The 25,429-nt window shown below is 35.6% G+C and overlaps 2 protein-coding genes across 4 annotated transcripts; both read right to left on the bottom strand.

Moving 5' to 3' along the window:
* Window positions 1–10,562: 10,562 nt before the first annotated feature.
* LOC136225600 (uncharacterized) lies at window positions 10,563–15,427 on the bottom strand. Its single transcript, XM_066013682.1, has 8 exons — window positions 15,315–15,427; window positions 13,229–15,082; window positions 12,818–13,150; window positions 12,474–12,720; window positions 11,992–12,120; window positions 11,697–11,912; window positions 11,488–11,611; window positions 10,563–11,071 (listed from the first exon to the last, which is right to left on the bottom strand). The coding sequence occupies exons 2-8, from the start codon at window positions 15,007–15,009 to the stop codon at window positions 10,833–10,835; spliced, it is 3,069 nt and encodes a 1,022-aa protein (XP_065869754.1). The 5' UTR covers window positions 15,010–15,082; window positions 15,315–15,427; the 3' UTR covers window positions 10,563–10,832.
* A 3,236-nt stretch (window positions 15,428–18,663) lies between these two features.
* On the bottom strand, window positions 18,664–25,084 carry LOC136226904 (uncharacterized). 3 transcript variants are annotated; one of them, XM_066015586.1, is made up of 10 exons: window positions 24,927–25,084; window positions 21,994–23,615; window positions 21,537–21,763; window positions 21,116–21,448; window positions 20,504–20,750; window positions 20,211–20,339; window positions 19,906–20,121; window positions 19,675–19,798; window positions 19,251–19,500; window positions 18,664–18,962 (listed from the first exon to the last, which is right to left on the bottom strand). In XM_066015586.1, the coding sequence occupies exons 2-9, from the start codon at window positions 23,542–23,544 to the stop codon at window positions 19,262–19,264; spliced, it is 3,066 nt and encodes a 1,021-aa protein (XP_065871658.1). In that variant the 5' UTR covers window positions 23,545–23,615; window positions 24,927–25,084; the 3' UTR covers window positions 18,664–18,962; window positions 19,251–19,261. The 3 variants fall into 3 exon arrangements, with proteins under 3 accessions (XP_065871658.1, XP_065871657.1, XP_065871656.1); XM_066015585.1 differs by lacking the exon at window positions 18,664–18,962 and adding an exon at window positions 18,970–19,037; XM_066015584.1 differs by lacking the exon at window positions 18,664–18,962 and having other exon boundaries at window positions 19,039–19,500.
* Window positions 25,085–25,429: the final 345 nt, after the last annotated feature.

The following is a 25,429-nucleotide window of genomic DNA, read 5'->3' on the forward strand; positions in this document are numbered from 1 at the left end:
CACACACTCCTCCAGACATAACTAGGATTAGTGCCTAATCTAGAGGTGAGGAAAGTATCATTTGGAAAATATTTAGCTTTGTATATCTTACTAACCAACATGTGAGGATTATTCAGAAACTTCCAACCCTGCTTTCCCAATAGGGACACATTGTAGTCCTGCAAATTGCGGAATCTAAGACCCCCTTTCTCCTTCTTGTAACTCAAACCGTCCCAGCTAATGTTCCACAAAGCAACAAAATGAATCAACAATCAACGGCATGGTCTTTGAGAACTTCTGGTGCTTGGTCTGCTGCTTGAATCATTAGTTAGATTGCTTTCTTGCGTATTGACTACTTGATTGTGCTCTGTTTGTCTACTTGTTGAAGGCTCTGTGGCTTATGGTCTGCCACCAGTATTTGAGCCCTGATTCTGTTGTCCTCCACCAGTTGGATTGCTTTGACTTGCACCCTACAAATAACACAAGCAAACATCAATTCAATAATAGTGACCACTAACATATATTGCATGAAAACCAGTCCTCCACATATACACTTACAGGCATCATCCAACGCACTGTTGTAGGTTGTGTAGTTGGTCTTCAAGCACTTAATTGAGTGGGTGTGCTAGTTCTTCTCCTCTTAGGCTAAAATCAGCAAGCAACTCATATAATTCATATCAATCATAACATGTTTCCTTAAGCTCGATATGCAACTCATATAATACAATTTGAGATTACCTGTGGGGCACTTGAAGATTGTCCTTGAGATGTACATGTCCGCTTGTTATGACCTTTACCTCCATATTTCCTATATGTCATGCACATGTTTCCTTTTCTACTTAATTTTCCTTTCCTAGCTGCCTTTTCTAATTCCTCTGCCTCCTTCCTCCTTGCCTTTATTCTTCATCCACGTTTTGTTCTTACTGGAGATGGTAGTTCAGTTGGTACTGCTGCATCTGCATCTGGCCACATATCCATGCCATTAGTTGGCTCAATTATGAAGCTGTAGACCTGAATCAGCAATGTAACCAACATTGTCATAGAATGCACTTGTAACAATTCATAAATACAGTCATATACAATTCATACCTTCAAATAGGTCTCTACAGAGTAGCAATCCGCTACAAAGTTCTCTGCATCATCATTGTTTGCAATAATGGCATCACATCCATGGCAACATGGAATGCCTGTTAGCTGCCACCTTCTGCAACTGCATTCACGCTCTTCCAAGTTAACCACATACTGCTCCCCCAAGCCATTAATTTGGACTCTTAGACCACCTGAGAAGGTTGCTTTAAAATTCCTCGCCCAATCCTTGTTTGCTTCCAGTTTTTTCATTATCTTCGCACAAAACCTTTTGTTGCTCTTCCTCCCCAAATCAGCTTTGGTCTTGATTTGTTTCATAAGCTTGACCTTAATCATCTCAAACATGGTAATAATATCCTTATCTCTTGTATCAAGAATGTAGTTGTTGAAGCATTCACATAGGTTGTTCAAGAGCATATCACATTGAGCCCTGTCATTGTACAATTATTCATTTAAAAACATGAATATACGCCATAATTGTTAACTAACATCAGCCAAAGGTAATACCTAGATGTGAAGCAAGCCCTAGACCAATGTTCACTTGGCCTCTGTCTTAACCATTCCCTTGCATCAGGTGAGATTTGTTCTATCTTATTCAGCCATTCAACGTGTTTGGCTAAGTATGGTGCCCTTATAGCATGCCACAACAAATCCTTTAGCTCTTTCCCCTTGAATTTGGTCCTGAAATTGGTGTACATATGACGTACACACAGCCTATGTTCTGCATCTGGGAACAACATCTCAACTGCCCCAATCAGTCCCTGGAAAAGTAGCAGACATGTTAAATATGGTATTCATCGCAAGCTTCACAACATATAGAGGTATGTTGATTACCTTTTGTCTGTCGGACATGAATGTCCACTGACTGTTGTTGTTAATTCCCAAATCTCCTGCTAGCAGTTCCAAGAACCAATTCTATGTTTCTCTACTTTCATTCTCAACCATTGCATATGCTACAGGGAATATGCAATCATTTGGATCAATGCCAACAGCAGATAGCAGTTGTCCTCCATATAGCCCCTTCAACCAGCAGCCATCCAGTGAAATGAGTTTTCTGCATCCTGCTTTGAATGCTGACTTGAGAGCATTTAAACAAACATACATCCCCACAAACTTCCTATCCTTCCATCTCCCTGTCACTGTGCTGCCCGGGTTTGATCTGAGAATCTCTGCTCTATATCTGTTATTAGAAAACAATACAAGTTACAACATGTAATGATCAAAACATGTTATAATGTTGACTAAATAATACAATATAGAGTGATCCATACCTGTAAATATTGTCATACTGGCTCCTGTCATCACCATGTATAATCTTCAAAGCATAGCACTTAGCTCTATATGATGTCATCCTTCCAACTGTTAGAGACATCACCCTTGATAAATCATCAGTCATAGCATCAACTTTCCAATCAGCATCACTTCTGAAACTCTCTAAATATTTCTTCCCTATCCATTTATAGGTCATGTGAAAATTTTTATGCACTTTGTTGCATTGATGCTTGAAGAACCCACTCTTTAATTGCATTGTCTTGTTTGTTGCATCTCTCATGTCAACCCTAGAAGCATATGATCTCTATGGGCACTTGTCTTTCCCACCCACCATTGATTTACACACAGCTTCAATCTTGATGGGGGTATTTAGGGGAAACCATGGTTGAAACCTGTGCTTGATGCTATGCTTCCTACAGGCTTCCTTGAACTCCTCTCCATTGTTAAAAAGCATCCCAATCTGAAAAGTTGGATCTGCCATATCCCGGTCTGTATTGAATTCAGGATACCTAGGACATACGTCTTCATTTTCAGAGTCTCGATCAGAATACAATGCATCTGAGTCTCCATACTCGGATGAATTGTCCTGCAGTTGGAAGTTTATGGTTGGATCAACAAAATCTGGCTCTTCTGCTGGATGGTTTGCTTGTGAAGTGCTTGCTTGATTTGTATTTGGTTCTTCCATATTACCAACAACAGGTTCATCTCCAGCTTCTTCCCTATCACCACACTGCCCACCTTCAGCTTCTTCCCAATCCTCACCATCCCCAACTTCAGCTTGTTCCCTATAATCACCATGCCCACCTTCAGCTTCTTCCCAATCCTCACCATGCCCAACTTCAGCTTCTTCCTTATAATCACCATGCCCACCTTCACCTTCTTCCCTATCACCACCATGTCCACCTTCATCTTCAGCCCCTCCCATATATCCACCACTTACTTCTGCTTCACCTTCAGCCCCTCCCATATACCCACCATTATCAACATAATTCCAGTCATCTCCTCCCATATGTACACTAACATCTTCTGCTTCACTACCTCCCCTATACCCAACATTATCCCCTAAATTGTGATCAACACCAACTTCAGTCAAACCTCCTTCTGGCATGGTCTCAATCCCAACATTATCCCCTACAACATTATCATTACTGTCATTTTCCCCTATATTATGATCAACACCAACTTCAGTCACACCTCCACTCACTGCCATATTACCAATCCCTGCCCCATTAGATTCTCATATACTAGCAACACCTGCACCACTAGATTCTCCATACTCAAGGCATAAAACCCCCCTTGCCACTTTCTTCTTACCTTTAACATGCGTTCCAACAAGAGAGTTGAGGTCTGTTGCTTCATCAATTTCTTCTATCACAACTGCACTATGCACGAATTCATCTTCCTCTATAAAAATATCCTCTTCAGTCAATGGCTTCACATATACATCTATCTCACCGCATTCAACACCAGCCAGTGCCATTTCATACACATCATCGTCATTGCCTAGATGTTTCAAACTATTGCTAATGTGCTCATCAAATTGCTTCCAGTAATATTGGAATGTGCCAGTACATTCTAAACTTACAACTCTAGCAACTATTCCCACCAAAGAGAGTGTATCCCAGTGACAATCATTCCATATGAAAATATCACCCCCAACATACTCATTCCTATACATTTTGCCATTGTAATGTAGAATGATACAAAAGTATCCATCTTCAGGATCTGCATTAGAATAAATAACCATTTATTTATATGCAATACATTTAATACATTCACCAAACAAACAAACCAAACAAACCAAACATAATAAATTCACAAAACATTTAAACAAACCAAACATATTAAAAAATTCACCAAACACACTTTAAACAAGCAAAACCCATTATTAAATTGACCAAACATATAAACAAACAAAACCCATTACTTTACATATGATACAGATATTAAATTATACCCTCTGACTTATATATTAAATACAAAAAAAACATAGCATATAATGAAGGAAAATAGGCAAACGTTTGGCAGCGGAAATATAAAAATTTTAACCTTTTTCCATTAACCCAAGATTCGTTAATCGTTATTTCATATAAAGAGGGATAGAAGGAAATACCTTTTGATGTTCTATCTACCGTTGCAATCGAAGTGCCCACAACTCTTACTTCGAGTTCCCGATCACAAGACAAAAACACAATTCAAAACCAAGTTAGAATTCAACCGTATGAAAGCAATCAAGAATAGATTGCCTCTAATTAATCAACACAAGATCAAGGAATAGAGAAAGAGATTAATAATCAATTGAAACGAAAGGAAGCGGTGAATAATCTCGTCCTCAACAAGGGGGTCGAAATTCTTCTCTTCGGTAGACTACGGCTTAACCGAAATTTACATATAAAGGGGGTATATATACTCTCTTGTATCTAAACCCTAGTTAGATAGAATTAGGTTACTGAATAAGAATTTAATTCGGAATATAATTCTTATTTATTATCTATAATTATATCTAAATATAAAGATAATAATAATAACCTTTTAGGATAATAATAATAGGAGTAATTTAATCTCATTAAACCTCATAACTTATTTATCCTTTAATTAATTTAATTCACAATCATAATCTAATTAGGATTACTTAAAATCAAATTAATTTCTTTATGTATTTTATACATAAAAATCGCCCCCCCTTACTTACTGGGCCTTAGTGGACTCAGTTGGGCTTCCATCAATTAATTAACATCTGTTTCTCTTTTGGGCTCCAAGTCTTATGTGTGACCCATTAGATTCTTATTTCTTCTAGCCGTATGCAACTATTAAATTAATTTTTTCAGAATTATATTTAATCTTTGCATAATGGAATGAGTACGCGAAATGTGATTAGCAAATCTGAAACATTCCCCCAGAGCTATAAGAAGACAGGTTGATTCTATCGTTGACCTTTCCGTATTAGTTACAGTATAATTCGATCCTTTATCAACTACATCCTTGAACTGAATCTTATGACTATGGATAGTGTCAAGTCACATATAGCGAGACGTTCGTTTTACTTGTACAGGCCGAGTTAACTCCAATTAGATAGGTTAAGTGAAATCTGTATTTCAAGTCTTAAGTTATCACCTTGCAAGGATTTAGAGTCAAGTCTTCCACAAACGATCCTTGGACGTATATCCCATTTATCGGGAGTGACAAATGCTCCATCCAATGTATAACTATCCTGCAATTACTTCATGTGATACCCAACGTCTTCCGTTCACATCCCAGACTCATCTCTGTTATGGATCGTGTTACAACAGGATCAAAGCATCACATTCCATAATCCAGAATCACTAATTAACATTCCTTTGAGTCCGAGGATTACTTATACCTATTAATACCAATGAGATGAACAGGTGACAAGGATAAATCTACCCATCCTGTTATCTCAAGTCGGGTCCCCAATCCTAATGAACTCCCTTTCATTGGATCCATGTAACTGTCCAATATCTGCATATCTGAAGCTATCTAATTGGATATGTCAATCCTATTGTTACATGCAAGTCTCAACAGTGATATGTCAATCCTATTTCTAAACATATTACTTGACTTGGGGTGGTTTTAAGTTTATTAGTTTATTATAAAGTTTCGTCTCACTTCATGCTTGTATGAACACTTTATAATCACTTTAAACAAACTTAGGGATTTCCTTTTATTAGATTTATTTAGTTCTTAAAAGAGGTTGCCTTTATATAGTTATGAAACCATATCTTATTAAAACAAATGATCTAAAGAACACTTCATTTACATTAAGTTTATATCCTAGAACAATTGTCTATAGGACACTAAACCCCAACATATAATACTTACATGGTCTGTCTACTTCAGACATTGCACGCTTTCTTTATGCTGGACCACCAAAAAGGCAGCTTCTTTGTCCTACGCATCGCAAAACCCCAAAAAAACACACGACTTATTTACCATATGTGGGTTCGTATATAAAGAATATAAAGTGAAGAAATGGGAGACATAACATAAAGCGCAGACGAAACGAAGAGAAAACGAACTTGCAGACGACGATGAATACAAAATAAAAACGGCGATGAAGTGTTCACTTACATGCACGAAGTATCACTTCCCCTTGACGATGAAGATACAAAGATGATGAATTGCTAAACAACTTTACCAAAAGGAAACGAACTGTCTCTAAATGTCGTCTAGGGTTTTTCAGAAAAACAATGTCGAAGAAAGAAAGAAAGAAAGAAGATGAACTGAAAGAGACGAAGTGATCAAGTAAATAGAAGAGACGAAGAATACTGATCGTTTTTTTGGGGGGAGAGAGAACTGTTCCAAAGGTAAGTTTTGTGGGAAACTAAGCAGGAGGGGTATAAAGGTCAAGGCATTAGTAATAGGAAACGTTTTTTAATTGAAAAAGGCAAATAGTGATGATGTGGCATGGTTGACCAACGTTGACCGGTCACAATTACTTGTTGTACACTTTAGTGGGAGGTCACTCGAAGTTCGTACGGTTTAGTGTGACAAAAAAATTGGTTGTACACCAAAGTGTGATTTGGGGTAAAGGTTGTACACCACGTATGTAATTTACCCTGAAAAAGCTATGCGTTTCCTGCTAGTGACTTACGACGAATTAAGGGTCAATCTGCCCTTAAATTTGGTATGTAAAGTAAATTTAGTATAAAAGTATTGAATTGTACTAATAAAGTATATTTCTAAAAATCCCTAGAAATAAGAGAATGGAACACGAACAATTAATTATGATAAAAATCTCTGAAATAGAGGCAAAAATCTCACTAAATTCTTCAAAATAGTTTTTTTTTTTAAACACACTCAAAATAGTATTTATACAGTGACGCATGTTATACGAAATTTCTTCTTTTATTTCTTTTAAATATATTTTTTCCAAATTTTTAGCTAATAAAATAATAATATTAAGTAATAAATAACATATGACACAAATAAGTTTTGTATATAAATATTTTATTTATAAAGAGAACATGCCCAATTTTGGATAAGAATTGATTGAATTTATAACTTTAATTCTATTAGTTTTTGTTTTTAAATTTGCTAATGAAATAATTCTATTAAGTGATAAAATGTGAGAAAAATAAATAAAGATCATAAATGTATTAATAAAAGAAACCTCGAAATATGGTTCATGGATAATTAATTTTGATAGAAACTCATCGAAATAGAAACAAAAAAAAAACTCATTAAACCCCACAAAATAGTATTTGTGCATCAATATTCTGCATTGGCGCATAAAGAAATATGTCGATGCCAAAGTGTTATGCGGCTATACAGAATATAATAGTTTTTATATATAAAAATAGATTCAGGTATCAAAATATAAACATGATAAAGTTCATGTATCAAAAATATATTATAATTTCAGAGCTGATTTGATTATGGGTTAATTTGACCGTACATGCCAACTTTAAGGATTAAATTGATACCCACTCAAAGATTGATTTGGACTAAATTGATCCTTCATACCAAGTTGAATGGTGAATTTGACCCTTCATTCGACTTGCGACTGAGTTTTTCGTGCAGATATTAGAGGTGAGAAAAAAACCTAAAAACCGATGACCGAATTGAAATTCTTTTTTGGTTCGGTTATTTTAATAATTTGGTTCGATTCAATTGTCAAATTTTCCTTGTTCGGTATTCGGTTATTCCAAAAAAAGATTGGTTTAATGGAAAACCGAACCGAAATTATGTTTAAATAAAATATGTAATTTTACTTTTATTATATATTCTTCATACTTCAATTTATACAAGAAAGCCCAAATTTTTAGTTTTAAATATTATTGAATTAATTTATAACATGTGAGCTATTTGGTTAATTGATTTTGAAATTGCAAATTCCTCTAAGTTCCATGACTGAAAAGCGCACAAAAATGTTTTTTTAGGTATAACAAACCACTATACAAGGTTCCCTTAAGGTACCTAAGAACATGAATTGCAACCTGCAAATGATGCTGACAAGGAGTCTGCATGTACTTTGATAGGAAGCAAATGCAAGATCAGGTCTAGTGAAATTAAGATAAACAAGTCTTGAGAGCTGAAGAAGTTTTAGTGTTGGGTTGGATAAGTTGCATAAGGTTTGAGAAAGATTCGCTGATCATTTCTGTTGGTAATTTTTCTGGGTTGCGACAATTTAGCGGAAGCAATAAATTTTAATTTTATTGAATTTATGAAGTTTACAAGAGAGTGTTCTCTAGAAACCTTCTAGAGTTATAATGAGATGAAACAAAAATAGTAGGACTCAAGTGTTTTCCGAAAATATCCCAAAATAATTATTTTACTATTTTTGTCTCTCTCCAAAAATAATTAAACTACCTTCTAAAATAAACTCTCAAAATTCACAAGGCACAATTGTGTCTCTTCTCACTCTATATCATTCCTCTCTCTATTAACTCCATTTCTTCTTCTTTTTCACAATGCTTAATACCTCAAATCCTTTTATAAGCCAAGTTATGCACTCAATTAATTGTGCCAGCAACTTGTTACTGACACAATTAATTGATCCATTGACTACCGAATTCGGTGGTCAATTTTCAAACTTTTAATTTTTTTAATAATTACAAATTATAAAAACCAATCTCTCAATAATACAAATTACAAAAATAATCTTTCATCAATTGGAACTTCACAACAATTCCTTTTTTTTATTTAATTGTTTTAAATTAATAGTTAATTTTCGCAACAATCTTCCCCTTAACTATTAATTTAAAACTTTCAATATTTTTTTCAATATATATATGATGTACCCATCATCACCTTGTAAACGGAGCACTTCTCACTGAATCAATTTGTTGATGCACTTCTAATCAACCTTAAACTATTGGAGCACTTCTCTCCAAATTAAGCAAATTCTTCTTCGTCAACATATAATGTGCCAAATTGACACTTTCTTCTCACGCCCAATTGATTTGGTGCGTGACACTACATTGAACCATAGCTCTGATACCAGTTGTTGGAAATTTTTTTGGGTTGTGACAATTTAGCGGAAGCAATAAATCTCAATTTTATTGAATTTATGAGGTTTACAAGAGAGTGTTCTCTAGAAACTTTCTAGAGTTACAATGAGATGAAACAAAAATAGTAGCATTCAAGTGTTTTCCGAAAATACTCCAAAATAATTATTTTACTATTTTTGTCTTTCCCTCAAAATAATTAAACTACCTTCTAAAATAAAATCTCAAAATTCACAAGGCACAATTGTGCCTCTTCTCACTCTACATCATTCCTCTCTCTATTAACTCCCTTTCTTTTTTCTTTTTTTCACAATGCTTAATACCTCAAATCCTTGGCTTTTATAAGCCAAGGTGTGCACTCAATTAATTGTGCCAGCAACTTGTTGCTGGCACAATTAATTGATACATTGACCACCGAATTCGGTGTTCAATTTTCAAACTTTTAATTTTTTTTTAATAATTACAAATTATAAAAACCAATCTCTCAATAATACAAATTACAAAAATAATCTTTCATCAATTGGGATTTCAAAACAATTCTTTTTTTTATTTAATTGTTTTAAATTAATAATTAATTTTCTCAATAATTTCTTCTAGAGATCTCTTGGTATCATTCTGGTCTTAATGAAGGGACGTTATATGTTCATGTTTGGCTGCATGAACGTCCTGCATCTGAGCTTGTATTATGCCATAGTGAAAAGTAACAAGCACATAAGAACATGTTATAATTAGTTGATTCGTGCACAGATAACTAACAATAACCCTCAAAATTCAAAAGAACTTTGACAAAACGAAATCTATTTTTAGAATATGAAAAACTTCATAATACATACAAAAATGTTTCTTAAATAGCAAAACCAAAACCTGATTCCTAAATGGAATATAAAAAGACTTAAAAAGAAAATTACATAAAAGGTAAAAAAAACCAGTAAATTGCATTTTCGGATACCTTTGGCCAAAAAAGCACAAACATCATCGCAAAGCTGTGAGTTTTGCTGGCTGACCCGTTTCCAACCAAAATAGGTTCTAAAAACGCAAAAATAAACCGAAATTCAATTTGTCAGAAATTATCAAACTGTCACTGTATTAAGATTTATCAAATTGCTCCATGCAAGCCAATTCGTCAACCACAACACATTATGATTCTAAGTTTATTACAAACTTAATGAAGCATATGATTCAAACTATGGCTAGACAGACTTCAAAAAAACTAAGCCTCCAATATATAATGTTTTAAAATGTTTGTTAATTTTCATAGCAATTACATAGTAATTCACAACTCAGTAGGTCCTAATTTATATATATATCAAATAACAATATTATAGTATTTCTCATTTTTATACATTCTACTACTACTTTGAACAGGTACTTCTTAAACTCATTTTGAGAAGAAATTCTCAAATTATATTGGCAAAACTTATAAATAACCAAGTACAAACTTAAGTAAAGATCAAAACACCCGCTGAATCCTTCAAAAAAAAAGTTATAAAGCAGTTCCTAATTTTGTGATATATAAAAATAAATTAATTAGTAGGGATAGGTGATTGGTGCAGTTTGGAAGGCAAGCTGGAGAATATCAGTCTGTTCAGTCTTGTGATTTGAAAAAAAGCCTGTAGCTGTGGAAGCAGAAGAAGCTCTACCAATGTATTTTATGTCCTCGAAACATCCTCTTCCCATTTCTTTCATAGCCGTGTAGAGACGAGGTGCGATGTAACTGTATGCTCCCATATTCATTGGCTCTTCCTGGCACCATACGATCTCCGCATCTAAACCAACAACACAGATTAATTAATCATGCAGTTCCTGCTCCTACGATTTGCATCTTATTATCTGTTACAAATGCCTAAAATGTTGCTACTAGTAGTGTCATTCGATGTGTCTAACGTGCTGCACTACTTTAGTTGTTGCTCTAATTTAGTAAGTATTGTGCACTATTTTTGTATCTAAGTCTTTGTACAAGTTTCATTCAATTGAGTGAGATTAATAGAGTGAAAAGTCTTACTTTTCAGTTTATACACTCCAATTTTCTTTCATTATTTGGTCTTTCCTAGATCTTTCCTATTTGTTTCCTAGAACAATTCCTATTAGATCTTTCCTATTGCTCTTTCGTGTCTGTTTTTCTTGTTTAAAACTCCAACAATATCTCTCTCACAAACACACACCCCAACAATCGAAAACATACTTGGATAACGCTTCATTTCTCTTTGGATGAGGTCGTATGGGAAGGGGCAAAGTTGTTCCACCCTGCAGATTGCAATGTCTTTGCCACTGATCTTGGTTCGCTCTTCATCGAGCTCATAATAAACCTGCTTAAGTTCAGATTAAGAATCGGAGGGACACAGACAGCAAAGAGGGAGGAAAATGCACTGTTGGTTGTTTTAAGAATAAGACCTTTCCAGAGCAGAGAATTAGTCGCCTGATGCTCTCCTCACGATCAGAGAGATAATTATGGTCCTTTATAAGTCGCTTGAATCTGGTGCCTTGTTTGTCAAAACCTGGATGGCCTTGTACATCATCAAATTCTGATAGATTTGATTTGCAGGACTTGTGACGAAGAAGGTTCTTCGGAGCCATCACTACCAGAGGCTTGCGGAAATCCCTGTGTATCTGTGTCAAGCATGAAAACTCAGTAGAAAAGCCAGAAAGTTTTCTAAAATTCTTACTGGTAATTGGGGATCATACTCACCTGACGCCGCAAAACGTGGAAGTAATTGGCAGGAGTGGTAACATTCACAACCTGCCAATTACATTTCTGGATTTGCTTCCGAAGTGACGACTCCATCTCAGGTACCACATAGGGGTCATCATCACTCATCTGTCATCAGATTCACAACTAAACTATAAGAGAAAAATCAATCTTGTATTCTTGGAGAAGTAAAAAATACAATCAGTATCAATAACAGAAAAATAGCATTTTCTTTGTCAAGGCTAAAGAAGTCCACATGTTAAAGGAATAAAGCATCCTGGAGCTCCCCAACTTTTTTGTGTTTATGCATTGAGCTCATCATTTTAGTTTTACATATTGAGCTTGATCATTTATAAATTGGCAAAGTTCAAGTGATTCAGAAACCAGGATGCTTCAATCCCATATAAAATGACAATACTCTAGTATTGGTCACTTTGAATCAAATCTAAGTACAGTTCATGTCTTTAAGCAATTGGTGGTACCTGAAGGAAGCGCTCTAATCGTGCGCTTGAATGTTCAGGACCTTGGCCATCATAACCATGAGGAAGCAGCACAACCAGTCCGCTTTGACGTAGCCATTTAGATTCCCCACTACTCATGAACTGATCAAACATTACTTGTGCTCCATTTGAAAAATCACCAAATTGAGCTTCCCACATTACCAATGAATTTGGATTTTCCATTGAGTATCCCAATTCAAATCCAAGCACACCAAACTCTGAAAGAGAGCTGCATACAATAACCAAAGCAAGAGAGTCTTTCTAAGAAACAATTACAAAGAAACAACTTCCAGTTTATAGAACAAAAGTAAGACAGGAAATATCACCTGTTGCTGACAGTGAACATCTCTTCATTCTGGTCAGGCATAATATGGTCCAGAGGACAATACTTCTCACCTGACTCCTGATCATGAACTATAGCATGCCGATGACTGAATGTACCTCTTTCGACATCCTGCCCACTCAGTCTAACATGATTACCTTCCATTAGCAATGTTCCGAAAGCTAGTGCTTCCCCTAGCGCCCAGTCGATCCCCTCCTTTGTCTCAATCATCTGCGCTCGCTCCGAATATATCCTTTTCACTTGTTTGTGAGCCATGAGATCATCAGGAAGCATTGTGATTGCTTTGCCAACTTGCTTCAGCACATCCGGGTTCACCCTGTGTTACATCAGAATATCATCAAACAATACAAGAATGCAACAAGAGAGTTAGAATTTATTATCATGCTACCGTTACCCTGTGTTTCTGATACGAGAAAGCTGTTCAGGTGACTTGAAACCCGACCAATGAGATGAAAGCCAGTCTCTTGTCTTAGGAGTATAACCCTTGCTGTTAGAGTACTCCTCATTAAGTATTCTATTAACCTTTTTGTGCATAGTATCAATGACTTCTTGGGAAACCACCCCAGATTCCAAAAGCTTATCTTCATATATTTTAAGAGAAGATGGATGACTCTGAATAACCTTGTACATATTTGGCTGTGTGAAAAATGGGTTATCAAGCTCATTATGCCCGAAACGACGATAACAAATTACATCAACTACAACATCAGAATGGAAAGTCTGGCGCCATTCGGCCGCAAGCTCACAGACATGAGCTACTGCCTCCATGTCATCTCCATTTACATGAAATATAGGTGCATTTAAGGCAATCGCAACATCTGTGCAATACTGTGAAGATCTGCCAGCTTTTGGATCTGTAGTGAAGGCTACTTGGTTGTTCACAACAATGTGTATAGTCCCACCAGTTGTGTAGTTAGGAAGAGCGCTAAGATGTAAAGTTTCATAAACTAGACCTTGCCCAGCAAAGCTACCATCTCCATGGATCAAAATAGCCATATTCTTAGTCCTATCAACATCATTACAGTAATATTGTTTTCCTCTAGTTTTGCCAAGAACAACTGGATCTACAGCTTCTAAATGGCTCGGATTCGCTAGCAGAGATAAATGAATTCTTTTCCCAGTTCTTGTTGGTCTATCATAGGAAGTTCCTAAATGGTATTTGACATCACCAGTACCTGTATAATTTTCAACCTCGTCCACAAATTTGGATAGGTCGAACTCGCTGAATATCTGGACCAGTGGTTTGCGAAAAACATTACCCAAAAAATTGAGTCTTCCCCTGTGAGGCATTCCAACAACTATGTTCTCTACACCAAGATCTGAGGCCCTATCAAACATCTCCTTCATTCCAGGGATAAGAGTTTCCCCACCTTCAAGCCCAAACCTCTTTGCTGTACTCATTTTGTTAGCCAAAAAGTTTTCAAATTCAGTACTCCATGTGAGCCTGTCAAGTAAAACCTGACGCCTTTCGTCGTTGTAGGTCAGCTGGGTTGGGGTTTCAATCTTGTCTCTTAGCCAATTACATTTCTCACTATCTTGAATATGCATATACTCATACCCAATGTTTCCACAGTATGCTTGTTCAAGTCTAGTAAGTATAGACCTAAGCGTCATTACGGGACGATTATCAGACAGAAATCCGGACATATTCCACACTCCTATAAAGAATTCTCTATCAAAATCAGCTTCTGTAAACCCATGAGTTGCAGGATCCATTGAATCAGGAAATTCTCTTTGTTCCAAACCCAGTGGATCCAAATTTGCTTTCATATGGCCATTAACCTGATAAGCTCTAACCATCAACAACAAACGCATACTTTCTGTAATTGTTTGCCCTGAGATATCTCCAGAATTAGCCGAGTGATTCTGCCCCACAAAATTCCGGAAAAAATTGTCCCAAGATTCATCTACACTAGAAGGATCAGCTTCCCAGGATCTTTGCAGCTCTTCTAAGTACACATTGCTTGCAGCATCTAAGAAATTATCGGTTTGCCTCGAGAGAGGAACAGACCTAGGGTTATCCACAGCTTGTGCCTTTGATCGAAAGATTGTAGAATGATACCCTGATCTCTGCCTTGAATCGCACTGAATTCTCGAAATATATGATCCATTCCGTGATAAAGATTTTCTGATCGCAGCTCTTGCTGCACTATAACCAGCTCTATACCAAGCCATTGTTATTACTATAAACGATAAGTATCAAAGAATTGAACAAACCTCTTTCAATCAGACCACATCTTCTTCTTCCCTGTAGATCAAATTGAAGCCACCTATTAGACAAATTAAAAAAAAAAAAATCTCATCTAGATCGATAAGAAACAGATCCAATATGTAACAGAGCAAGAGTATATAAACAGAGAAGATGAGAAGTGTAGTGTAGTGTAGAATTCTTGTGGAAACAGAGAAGATGCATATGTACAGAACAAAATCTCATATATAGAAATGGTTATAACTAGTGATTGAATTCAGAGAATGCATACATGAACTTTCACATGATTTTGATAAAAATCGCAATGCAGAATCCGAGAAACAAAGAAGTTATTGCGATTGTCGTAGAGAGAAATGGAGGAAGTTGTGTATAACTAACTTGAGAGAGAAAGGAAAGAGTTTGTAGCATCAACGGAAAGCTAAAATAACGGAATTAACGCATTCTGATGCCATGTGTCCCACCAAATCTTTTAATATGAAATCCCTTACTTTTAATACACAATTATTATTTGAATTATTTTATAATAGGATATGGTACAACTTCACCCAATTTTTTTAGAGGTTTAATACATCATTTCCCCTAAGCTTGTAAAAAAAAAAATTTGATTCGTGGTATAAACTTTCACCCCGAATCATTTCGGGACTAAGGCTTTGTTGTTGTTGTTGTTGTTGTTGTTGTGGTATAAACTTTCAAAGTCTACAATAGTCCTTTCAACTTATATAAAATATTCATTTAGCCCTTTAAACTTGCCTAAAATGTAATCAATTAGTTACTCGGTTGCAAAAAAAGTAAGCTGCATCCGGAAGATGTATTGCACGCTCCTTAAAATGTTATTACATAATTCACATAATAGATTAAAACATATTAAAAATGAAGTTCTTACTTTCTTAACGGTAAAACTTGTCTTTTCTAATATTAAAACCGCATACCCTGACCTTCATCGTTTTACTTTTTTAAGATGAGTGCAACACATTTTCTGCATGTAACGTACTTTTTTACGACCGAGTGATTAATTGATTATATTTTATGCAAGTTGATGGGTCTATTGAGACACTTTGAAAGTTTAGAGGGTCAATCAAATTTTTTGGAGAAGTTCAGATGACAAATAATGTATTAAGCCTTTTTTTGAAGTGCTGATTTAATCTAACTTTAACGTGCTAGATGGTAAGATTTTATTTCTAACATATATATCCAAACAAGATCAATTTTACTTTTTTACCTCATAGAAAATTTGAACATACTATTTTATTATACTATTTAAATGTCATAACAGACATCAAAAACAAGTTTGTCAATAAATTAAAGAAGTTCCGTGAATTTGGTGTATTATTTATAACTTTATGAATAACAGAGTACATAGTTTAGCTTTTTTTTTAATTAACTCACACTCCCTCATTTCATTATATAAGTCATTTTAGAGTTTTTATATAAATTAAGAAATACAATTAATATAGAGTCAGATTAATAAATTTACATTGGTTAAATTAAAAAAAAAAAAAAGCTCTCTCATGTAATGGTTGGAAAACAACCATTGAAATGTTAAAATAAACATATGTATACATTGAAAAACCAAGACAAAAATTCAATGTTTAGAACAAAAAACTAAACTAAAAGTTCTTGAAAACTTATATTTTGGAAAAAAAATTCACTTTCTAAAACGACTTGAGTTAAAAATTTACCATATCATTAAAGGTAAATGTAATAGGGATATTTTGGCATTATCCCTTTATATTAAGATGTCTTAGTATAATTAAGAGATATAATACACAAACATATCTCCAACGGTTAAGAGCAATTATACTCTTAATGTTCGTGCGTTGGGTCAATTTTAACCTAACCTTTGAAAGTTAAACTATTTGTCAGTCATTAGTAACAGAGCATTCTACGATGTCATGAATCTCGTATTCTCTACTCCAACATGTGTCATATTCTCACTCATCAGTAACATATCAAAGACAACATCAAATCAAAAACATATATGCACACGATATATTTTTTTCTTTTTAATTTCTTTTCACATAGGTACAGATATTTTTGGTCTGTAACTGATGAGTAATAACTTAAAAGACTGGTAGAATAGAGATAACAAGGTAAATATGCACTTCCCAAAAAACGATAAGGACATTTTTGGAGTTTATCTCTTTATATTAAGATGTCTTAATATAATCAAAGAATAAGGTGCACAAATATCATCGAAGTTGTAGTCAAGAGCAATTTTACGCCTAACGTCAATAATGATAAACCATTGTGTTTAAATTTTCTGTTAGATATGAATAAAACTGATTTTGTTTGGAAACGTTGAGTTATAATTTTACCATTTCGTACGTTAAGAGTACATATACACTTTCCAAAAAATGATAGAGATACTTTTGTATTAAGATGTGTTAGTATAATTAACAGATAAAATACACAAATATTCCCAACTATTTTCAAGGTTGCCGGTCAATAACAACTTTACTTCTAACGTCATAAATGGTACAATTATACTTCTAAAACTCGTAAGTTGGGCCAATTTTACCCTAAAGTTTGAAAGTTATACCATTTTTCAGTCATTATTAATAGAGCACTCTACGATGTCACGAATATTGTATAGGTTGGCAATGATGCAGCGTGGAAGTGGGAATGTATTCCTCATTCTACCCCTAATACTTTCGGAAACAGTTTCGAAAAATCCGAGATTCATATTTTTGCCCCTACACCTAGGTCCCCACATGTGATGAGAAATCACCATCACCCAATCGCTAAATTAATTATTCTTATTTTCTTAACTTGGACACTAACTAAAAAACCCTTAGAGAAAAACCTATTTCTAAAACTCTTTCCATGAGTGTCATCTTTTGACTAATCTAAAAAAATATAACTTATTACAAGGCAACAGAAAACAATATTACTAATTATATATATTATTATTACTTATATATATATATATATATATATATATAATGTAATTTCAGTGATTTTTTAGGGATCCCGTGGGAATTCTTTGACGATCCCACGAAGTTTCTTTCAAAGGCGAGTCTCAAATCCCAGTCCTCACCCCCAGTCAAAGTTAGCATTCAGAGGTAAAATTCATCCGCCTGTGTCAGTTTGGATCCCCACGGTTCTTGGAGAATTTTGACCCCCACGGTTCTTGGAGAATTTTGACCCTTAATTTTGTATTCTCTACTTCAAATTGTATCTCGTATTCTACATTAGACCAAAGATACGTGCACACAATACTTTTTTTTAACTTTGTAATAATTTTCCACATGAGTACACTTATATTTAGTTTGTAACTGATGAATGATGAGCATTAGAGGTAAATTTATTTTTCACCGCAAACTTTGAGAGTATCTTTTGCAAAAAAAAAAAAAAAAAAAAAAATTCTTTTTTTTTTTTTTTTTGAAAGATGGACCTTATCTCTTTGATTAGAATCTCTTTCATGTAGCATTTTCCCTTTAAACCTCGCCATCGCAGAAACCAGCTCCTCTTTCTTGAAGCTTCTACATTTGAGGGGCATTTCTCCCAAGAGAATGTGTTTTTTAAAACGTTAAAACAGAGACGATTTTGCACATGTACCAACCCATTTTGTAATTATTTACTGCAATAAATTGGCTATATATTATATAAATTCAAATTCATCGTATGAATTTTGTCATCTATAATCTATTGATGAAAATAGAAGCAACCATACCTCCATGCAAGGAAAATAAAACTGAAGGGCAGTTCAAAATGATAAATATGAGACCATAATGCAAAATTGGAAAACAATCACTCTGAAGAAAGGAATGTTAAGGAATATTACTCTAACTAGACTCAACAGTAGTATGCCCAATCTCCTCAACCATTTATCTCTTGAATAACTTCCATCCGTCATACCCCGACCGAAAATTGCACGACGCAAGAATATGATTATAGTATTATTGAATTGTCATTGTCCCTGTAAGTATTGAAATCACAGTGCTATTCATCGTTCCAAGCCAAGCATTATGCATGATAAAATTTACAAAAACCGCTGGAAAAGAAAACCCTCAATTAATGAATGCATTATAGTATTATCTTAATGCACGACTCCGCTGTAAGAAAGATACCAAGACACCTTGGCAGAATGAAATTGTACACCAGTTAAAATCAAAAAGAACGAGGCATGTAAACAATTCCCAGCATCCATGAAAGAAGATTCATCCATGGATGTGCAATTATTTTCTGAAAATTTATATTTAGTAACCTGCGAGGGCTTCAAAAGGGATAATTGACCGGCTCTGGTTGTATGGCTTTTTGAACAAGTTCTGTCTGTTCCTTCACATGCACCTGGTAGAAACCAGTGGCTGTTGCAGCAGATGGAGCACGCCCAACATACTTGATGTCATCTATTGTTCCTCGTTCCAGTGCTTTCACCGTACTGTAAAGGCGAGGTAAAATGTAGCTATAAGCACCCATGTTCATTGGTTCTTCCTGGCACCATACGATCTCCGCATCTAAAACAAACAAGCACAAGTATGGTGTCAAATCATCTCCATAATATTATCAAAAGTTAAGCTTTAACGAAGAAGTCATCATGTTTTACTGACTGGATATTCATAGAACGCAAGAATAATCAACTTCTAATTCTTTTAGTCCAAAAATCTGACTAACAAGTTTGGAAAACATACTTGGATATCGCTTGAGCTCACGCTGAACGAGATCATATGGGAATGGACACAGTTGCTCCACCCTACAAATTGCAACGTCCTTAGCATTATTCTTTTTGCGCTCTTCATCAAGCTCGTAATAAACCTGCAGGCAAGAGCTTTCATAAGTTAAATATCAATATCTCCTACAACATCAGTAGGGAACAAAAATTTGAAGGAAAGAGACTAGCGAAAGCAAAAAGCACTACGCACCTTTCCAGAGCAAAGAACCAGGCGTCTGATACCCTCTTCAAGATCAGAGTGGTCATTTTGATCCTTTATGAGACGCTTAAATCTGGTACCCTGCTTGTCAAAGCCAGGGTGGCCTTGGACATCATCGAACTCTGAGAGATTTGATTTACAGTCCTTGTGACGAAGTAAGTTTTTGGGAGCCATCGCAATGAGGGGCTTCCGGAAATCTCTGTGCAACTGAATAATGAAAATAGGGAACATGAGAAACAAACATTCATCTGCAAGCTGGAGGTTGTGTTATGAAGCAATTAATTTATTGCCCTCACCTGACGACGCAATACATGGAAGTAATTAGCAGGGGTTGTGACATTTACAACCTGCCAGTTACATTCCTGAATTTGCTTCCTAAGGGTTGCATCCATTTCAGGAATAACAAAAGGATTATCATCACTCATCTGCAATACAGTTCATAAACTGAATTAGCTGCAACACTAGGAATCTTATGAGATAAGGAAAAGCAAATTGCAATCTCTTGTGTATCAAAATATCAATGAGCTATATTGATGCACTGTATATTTGCATATCAGAAGAACTCTACAAATCTATTTATGCGCAACACCTGAAGGAAGCGTTCCAATCGTGCACTTGAATGTTCAGGACCTTGACCGTCATATCCATGAGGAAGAAGAACAACCAGCCCAGTTTGACGCAACCATTTTGATTCACCACTGCTAATGAACTGATCATATATCACCTGAGCTCCATTAGCAAAGTCACCAAACTGAGCTTCCCAGATAACCAATGAATTGGGACTTTCCATTGAGTAACCCAATTCAAATCCAAGAACACCAAATTCTGAAAGAGAACTGTAAAAAAACATGCTGCTTTTAGTACTTACTAAGAAAAATTAAATATAGGGTACTAATGCAACAAAAACTTTTCCCATATCTGAATCAACATAATGTAACAGTCTCAAATGCGAAGAACTGGAAAAGGATCTTTTCCATCAAAAGAACTACCACTTATTTGTTTGTTCCCAATGATGTTCAAATTATTTCAATTATAAGGTTTTCACTGCGCACTATAAACATGAATTAGCATATCCGGTGCTTCTAGAGCAGTCACCGCATGTTCAGACAATCCTCCTGTGTCTTGCTATAACCCAGGCCTAGATCTTAAACTTTTCACTTGGTAGGAAAAACTCAGAGATGGAGTGATAGGATGATAGTACCTGTTACTGACAGTAAACATCTCCTCATTTTGGTTCATAATAACATGGTCGAGAGGGCAATACTGTTCCCCAGTTTCTTGATCATGAATTACTGAATGCCGGTGACTAAAAGTACCCCTTTCAACATCCTGACCACTCAATCGAACATGGTTGCCTTCTACAAGCAAAGTAGCAAACGCAAGAGCTTCTGCTACTGCCCAGTCAATTCCTTCCCCTGATTCAATCATTTGAGCACGTAGCTCATAAACCTTCTTTACAGCTCTGTGAGGCTTAAAAGTATCTGGAAGAGTAGTGATTGCTTTGCCAACGTTCTTCAAGATCTCCGGTTTTACCCTGCATCAAAGCATGACTATCTCAGTGAAAAATAAAAATATGTGTCAGAGGCAGATCCATTCAAGGCTAGTTAGGTCTCAGCACATACCCAGTATTGCGTACACGTGAAAGCTGTTCAGGTGACTTAAACCCAGCCCAGTGAGATGAAAGCCAATCTCTCCTTTTAGGAATATAATCTTTGCTGGCCAAGAATTCTTCATTGAGTATTGCAGTGACCTTCTCTTGTATCTTCCTAATATCTTCTTCACCCACCTGCTCAGATTCTAGAAGTTTCTTTTTGTAGATCTCAAGAGCCGATGGATGATTTCGAATGATCTGTTGTCATATAGCAAAGTTAGCTTAATGCATTTAGAAGACAGCAATTAGAAAGGAGTTATGAATGGAAACCAAGATACATAGCCACGACAACAAGATAAAGATCACAACACAAAGGGAAAGTTGGATCAAAATAATCGAACTCAAACCTAACATGAAAATGAGGTTTCAGCTGAATGAAAATCGAGGAGGGAATGAGCATTTCAGTAACCTGAAAATTGGAGGCTAACCTTATACATTTTGGGTTGTGTGAAAGATGGTTCATCAATCTCATTATGGCCAAATCGACGGTAGCACACTAAATCAACCACAACATCTGAATGGAAAGTTTGGCGCCACTCAGCTGCAAGTTCACAGGCATGAACAACTGCCTCTACATCATCTCCATTAACATGGAATATAGGGACATTCAAAGCCTTGGCGACATCAGTGCAATATTGTGAAGATCTCCCTGCCCTTGGGTCAGTGGTGAAAGCAACTTGGTTATTCACCACAATGTGTATAGTCCCACCAGTAGTGTAGTTTGGCAGCGCACTAAGATGTAGAGTTTCATACACGACACCTTGTCCAGCAAAGCTACCATCACCATGAATCAAGATTCCCATGTTTTTTGTCCGGTTCTCATCATTCGAGTAATACTGCTTAGCTCTAGTCTTGCCAACAACAACAGGATCCACAGCTTCCAAGTGGCTAGGATTTGCAACCAAAGACAAATGGATCCTCTTTCCTCCTCTAGTTGGACGATCGTATGAAGTTCCCAAGTGATACTTGACATCACCAGTTCCAGTGTAAAGACCAACTTCATCTATAGGCTTTGTGCCACCACTAAATTCACTAAATATTTGACGAAGTGGCTTCCGAACAACATTACCAAGAACATTCAATCTTCCTCTATGAGGCATTCCAATAACTATGCTCTCAACACCAAGATCTGCTGACCTATCAAACATTTCCTTCATGCCAGGAATAAGTGTCTCACCACCTTCAAGCCCAAACCTCTTAGCTGTTGTCCACTTGGTAGCCAAGAAGTTTTCAAATTGTGTACTCCATATTAACCTATCAAGAATAACCTCTCGCCGCTGACGATTGTACTGAGTAGGGGTTGGTGTTTCAATCTTGTCTCTCAACCAATTGCATTTATCGCGATCAGCAATGTGCATATACTCATAGCCAATGCTTCCACAATAAGCTTGCTCAAGCCTAGTCAATATTGACCTAAGTGTCTGCACAGGACGATTTTCAGACAAAAACCCTGCCATTCTCCATACTCCCAAAAAGAACTCTCTATCAAGGTCAGCATCAGTGAAACCATAAAGAGCTGGGTTCAAATCATCTGGAATTTCTCTTTCTTCCAAGCCCAATGGGTCCAGCTTTCCTTTCATGTGACCATTAACCTGGTAAGCTCTCACAAGCAAAAGCAATCGCATACTCTCTTGAATTGTCTGGCCTGAAATTCCAGGGGATGTAGCAGCCTGACCCACAAAGTTCCTAAAGAAATTGTCCCATGACTCATCCACACTATTTGGGTCAGCTTCCCAAGCACGTTGTAGTTCCTCCAAGTAAACACTACTAGTTCCATCTAAGAAGCTATCAGTAAGCTTGGAGAGGGGCACAGGGCGTGGAACAGGAGCAGCTTGTGCCTTTGACTTAAAGACAGTGCTATGGAAATATCGATTCTGAGAAGGAATAATGCGTGTTCTGGTTGTGTATGTCCCACTCTGAGATAAGGTCCTCCGAATGGCAAGCCTTGCCACACTAGTGCCAGCTCTAAACCACGTCATACCTAGGGATGCACACTAATACCACCTAATTTTGACCCAAGCACATATATATTTCTCTTATGGAAGAAACCCTGTCAAAATAGATGAATAAAAGTTACAAAATTAGTAAATATCCAACAATAATGCTCCATCACCTAATATCTGAAAAGAATTTCAGAAGTCCCTAAATATTTCCAGTTTATGTGAACAATCAACTACATGATACATTTACGTCTCTGAAAATTGAAAAAAGAAACGGTTCTACCACTTCCCTCAACAAACAAATTGAAAAATATAAGATATAAAAAAAAATCAAGTCAGACACAATATGTCAAATAAAGAGCTCACGGAAGAATAAACACAGATGCACACACGCATAATACTAAAAAAATCCTCCCATCCATCGAGTAAATGAATTATAAATACCAATAATTACAGTACTAAACACTCAACTACACTATAATCCCCATGGACGGATCCAGGATTTATAGACAATGGGGGCAAACTATACATGAGCGTAAAAAAATTTGCTAAGTTTGTTAAATTGCTTCAAACTCTTGTTAAATTGATTCGAATTTTATTAAATTGAAATGCTAAATTGCTATATTAAAAATTCTAAATAACTAAATTACAAAATATTACAATTTGCAGCAAACAAACTCAAACCATAATTCAATTAAGTAAAGCAAACAACTTACGAACACAAATAAAAACCTTAATTTGGTCCTAATTTGAAGATATTTTCTGCATTGTTTTAAGCTTAAATATTTTCTGTAAGATCAAACTCTAGGACTTAATTTTTTAGAAAGAAAATAAAAATTGATATTTTCTGCATTGTTTTAAGCTTCAATTTTAAACCCAAAAATATATTGTATCATGAAGATAATAATCCTATTTCAACCTATTTTAGGAATAAATATAACACAGAAAACAAAAAAAAAACATGGCCTTTAACAGGGACAGAACATAAGAACAACAAAATTACAATCAACAAACCATAATTCAAGATAATTAAGAATTAAAGAAATAATTAACAGCAAACAAATATAAAAAGCAAATGAAACCAGACTTGAACTCAATTCATTTAGTGCCTCCTGGTTCAAGGCAGAAGAATTTATTCTTGAAGCCTTCAACTTGAAGGAGGAAGAAGAACGGACATGACGGGACGAGGTCGACGGAGAGTGAAAAAGAAGGACCGATTAGGAGTTTGGGTTAGCGTGAAATCGAATTTGAGGGAGAGATCGTAGGTCAGGCCTTGAGTTGAGTGGTTAGGGATTTAGTTTAGTATGAGCAAGATTTGACGAGGAGCAGAAGAATCGAAATGAAAACAAAACAAAAAAAGCCACAACTTAAAAACAGATTAAATCAACATGTGTATGTAAAAAAGGAAAAGGAAACATTACCGGTGAGAAAAGGGAGGAAGAAGGATAAAGAGAGAGAAATGGTATGAGCAAAACCTAATCGCTGCAAAAGAAGCGACTATGCTTGTCTTAAATCGAACAGTTGTGGCATCCTTCCTTCATTTTATTCTTTCCTATTCCAATTTTCTGGAAGCTATGAATTATTCTCTTTACTTTTGCTCCAATTTTGACTATTAAAATTAGTTGACTATTTGATTCATAATTTGGGCTAGACCCAAACCCAATTTTCTACAAAAACTTTTTTTTCTAATTATTACTGTTAAAAATGATGAAATGACCAAACTAGCCCTCATTATCAATACAATATAGTAATTCTGTAGTGATAGACGCTGACGTGTCATCTCTCAGAATTATCTATGGCTGATGTGTCAAATTCTTAAAAATCTTATAGTTGTTTCTTCTTTACAAGTTTTCTCGATAGCCCTGGTCACAAACCGTTTCAAAAAAAAACTACCCACGTTTGCGTTTTGTATCCATTACACGTT

Source organism: Euphorbia lathyris, chromosome 4, assembly GCF_963576675.1.
Source record: "Euphorbia lathyris chromosome 4, ddEupLath1.1, whole genome shotgun sequence".
NCBI lineage: Eukaryota > Viridiplantae > Streptophyta > Magnoliopsida > Malpighiales > Euphorbiaceae > Euphorbia > Euphorbia lathyris.

What these genes read in the sequence shown, in the direction of transcription:
- LOC136225600 (XM_066013682.1), bottom strand. Translation starts at nt 15,009, where the DNA reads ATGGCTTGGTATAGAGCTGGTTATAGTGCAGCAAGAGCTGCGATCAGA. An exon ending in ATGTTCACTGTCAGCAACAG is followed by an intron (nt 12,721 to 12,817) that starts GTGATATTTCCT and finishes TATTGTATGCAG; the next exon opens with CTCTCTTTCAGAGTTTGGTG. An exon ending in AGAAATGAAGCGTTATCCAA is followed by an intron (nt 11,072 to 11,487) that starts GTATGTTTTCGA and finishes TTGTTGGTTTAG; the next exon opens with ATGCGGAGATCGTATGGTGC.
- LOC136226904 (XM_066015586.1), bottom strand. Translation starts at nt 23,544, where the DNA reads ATGACGTGGTTTAGAGCTGGCACTAGTGTGGCAAGGCTTGCCATTCGG. An exon ending in TCCATGTATTGCGTCGTCAG is followed by an intron (nt 20,122 to 20,210) that starts GTGAGGGCAATA and finishes TTCATTATTCAG; the next exon opens with TTGCACAGAGATTTCCGGAA. An exon ending in TGAGCTCAAGCGATATCCAA is followed by an intron (nt 19,501 to 19,674) that starts GTATGTTTTCCA and finishes TGTTTGTTTTAG; the next exon opens with ATGCGGAGATCGTATGGTGC.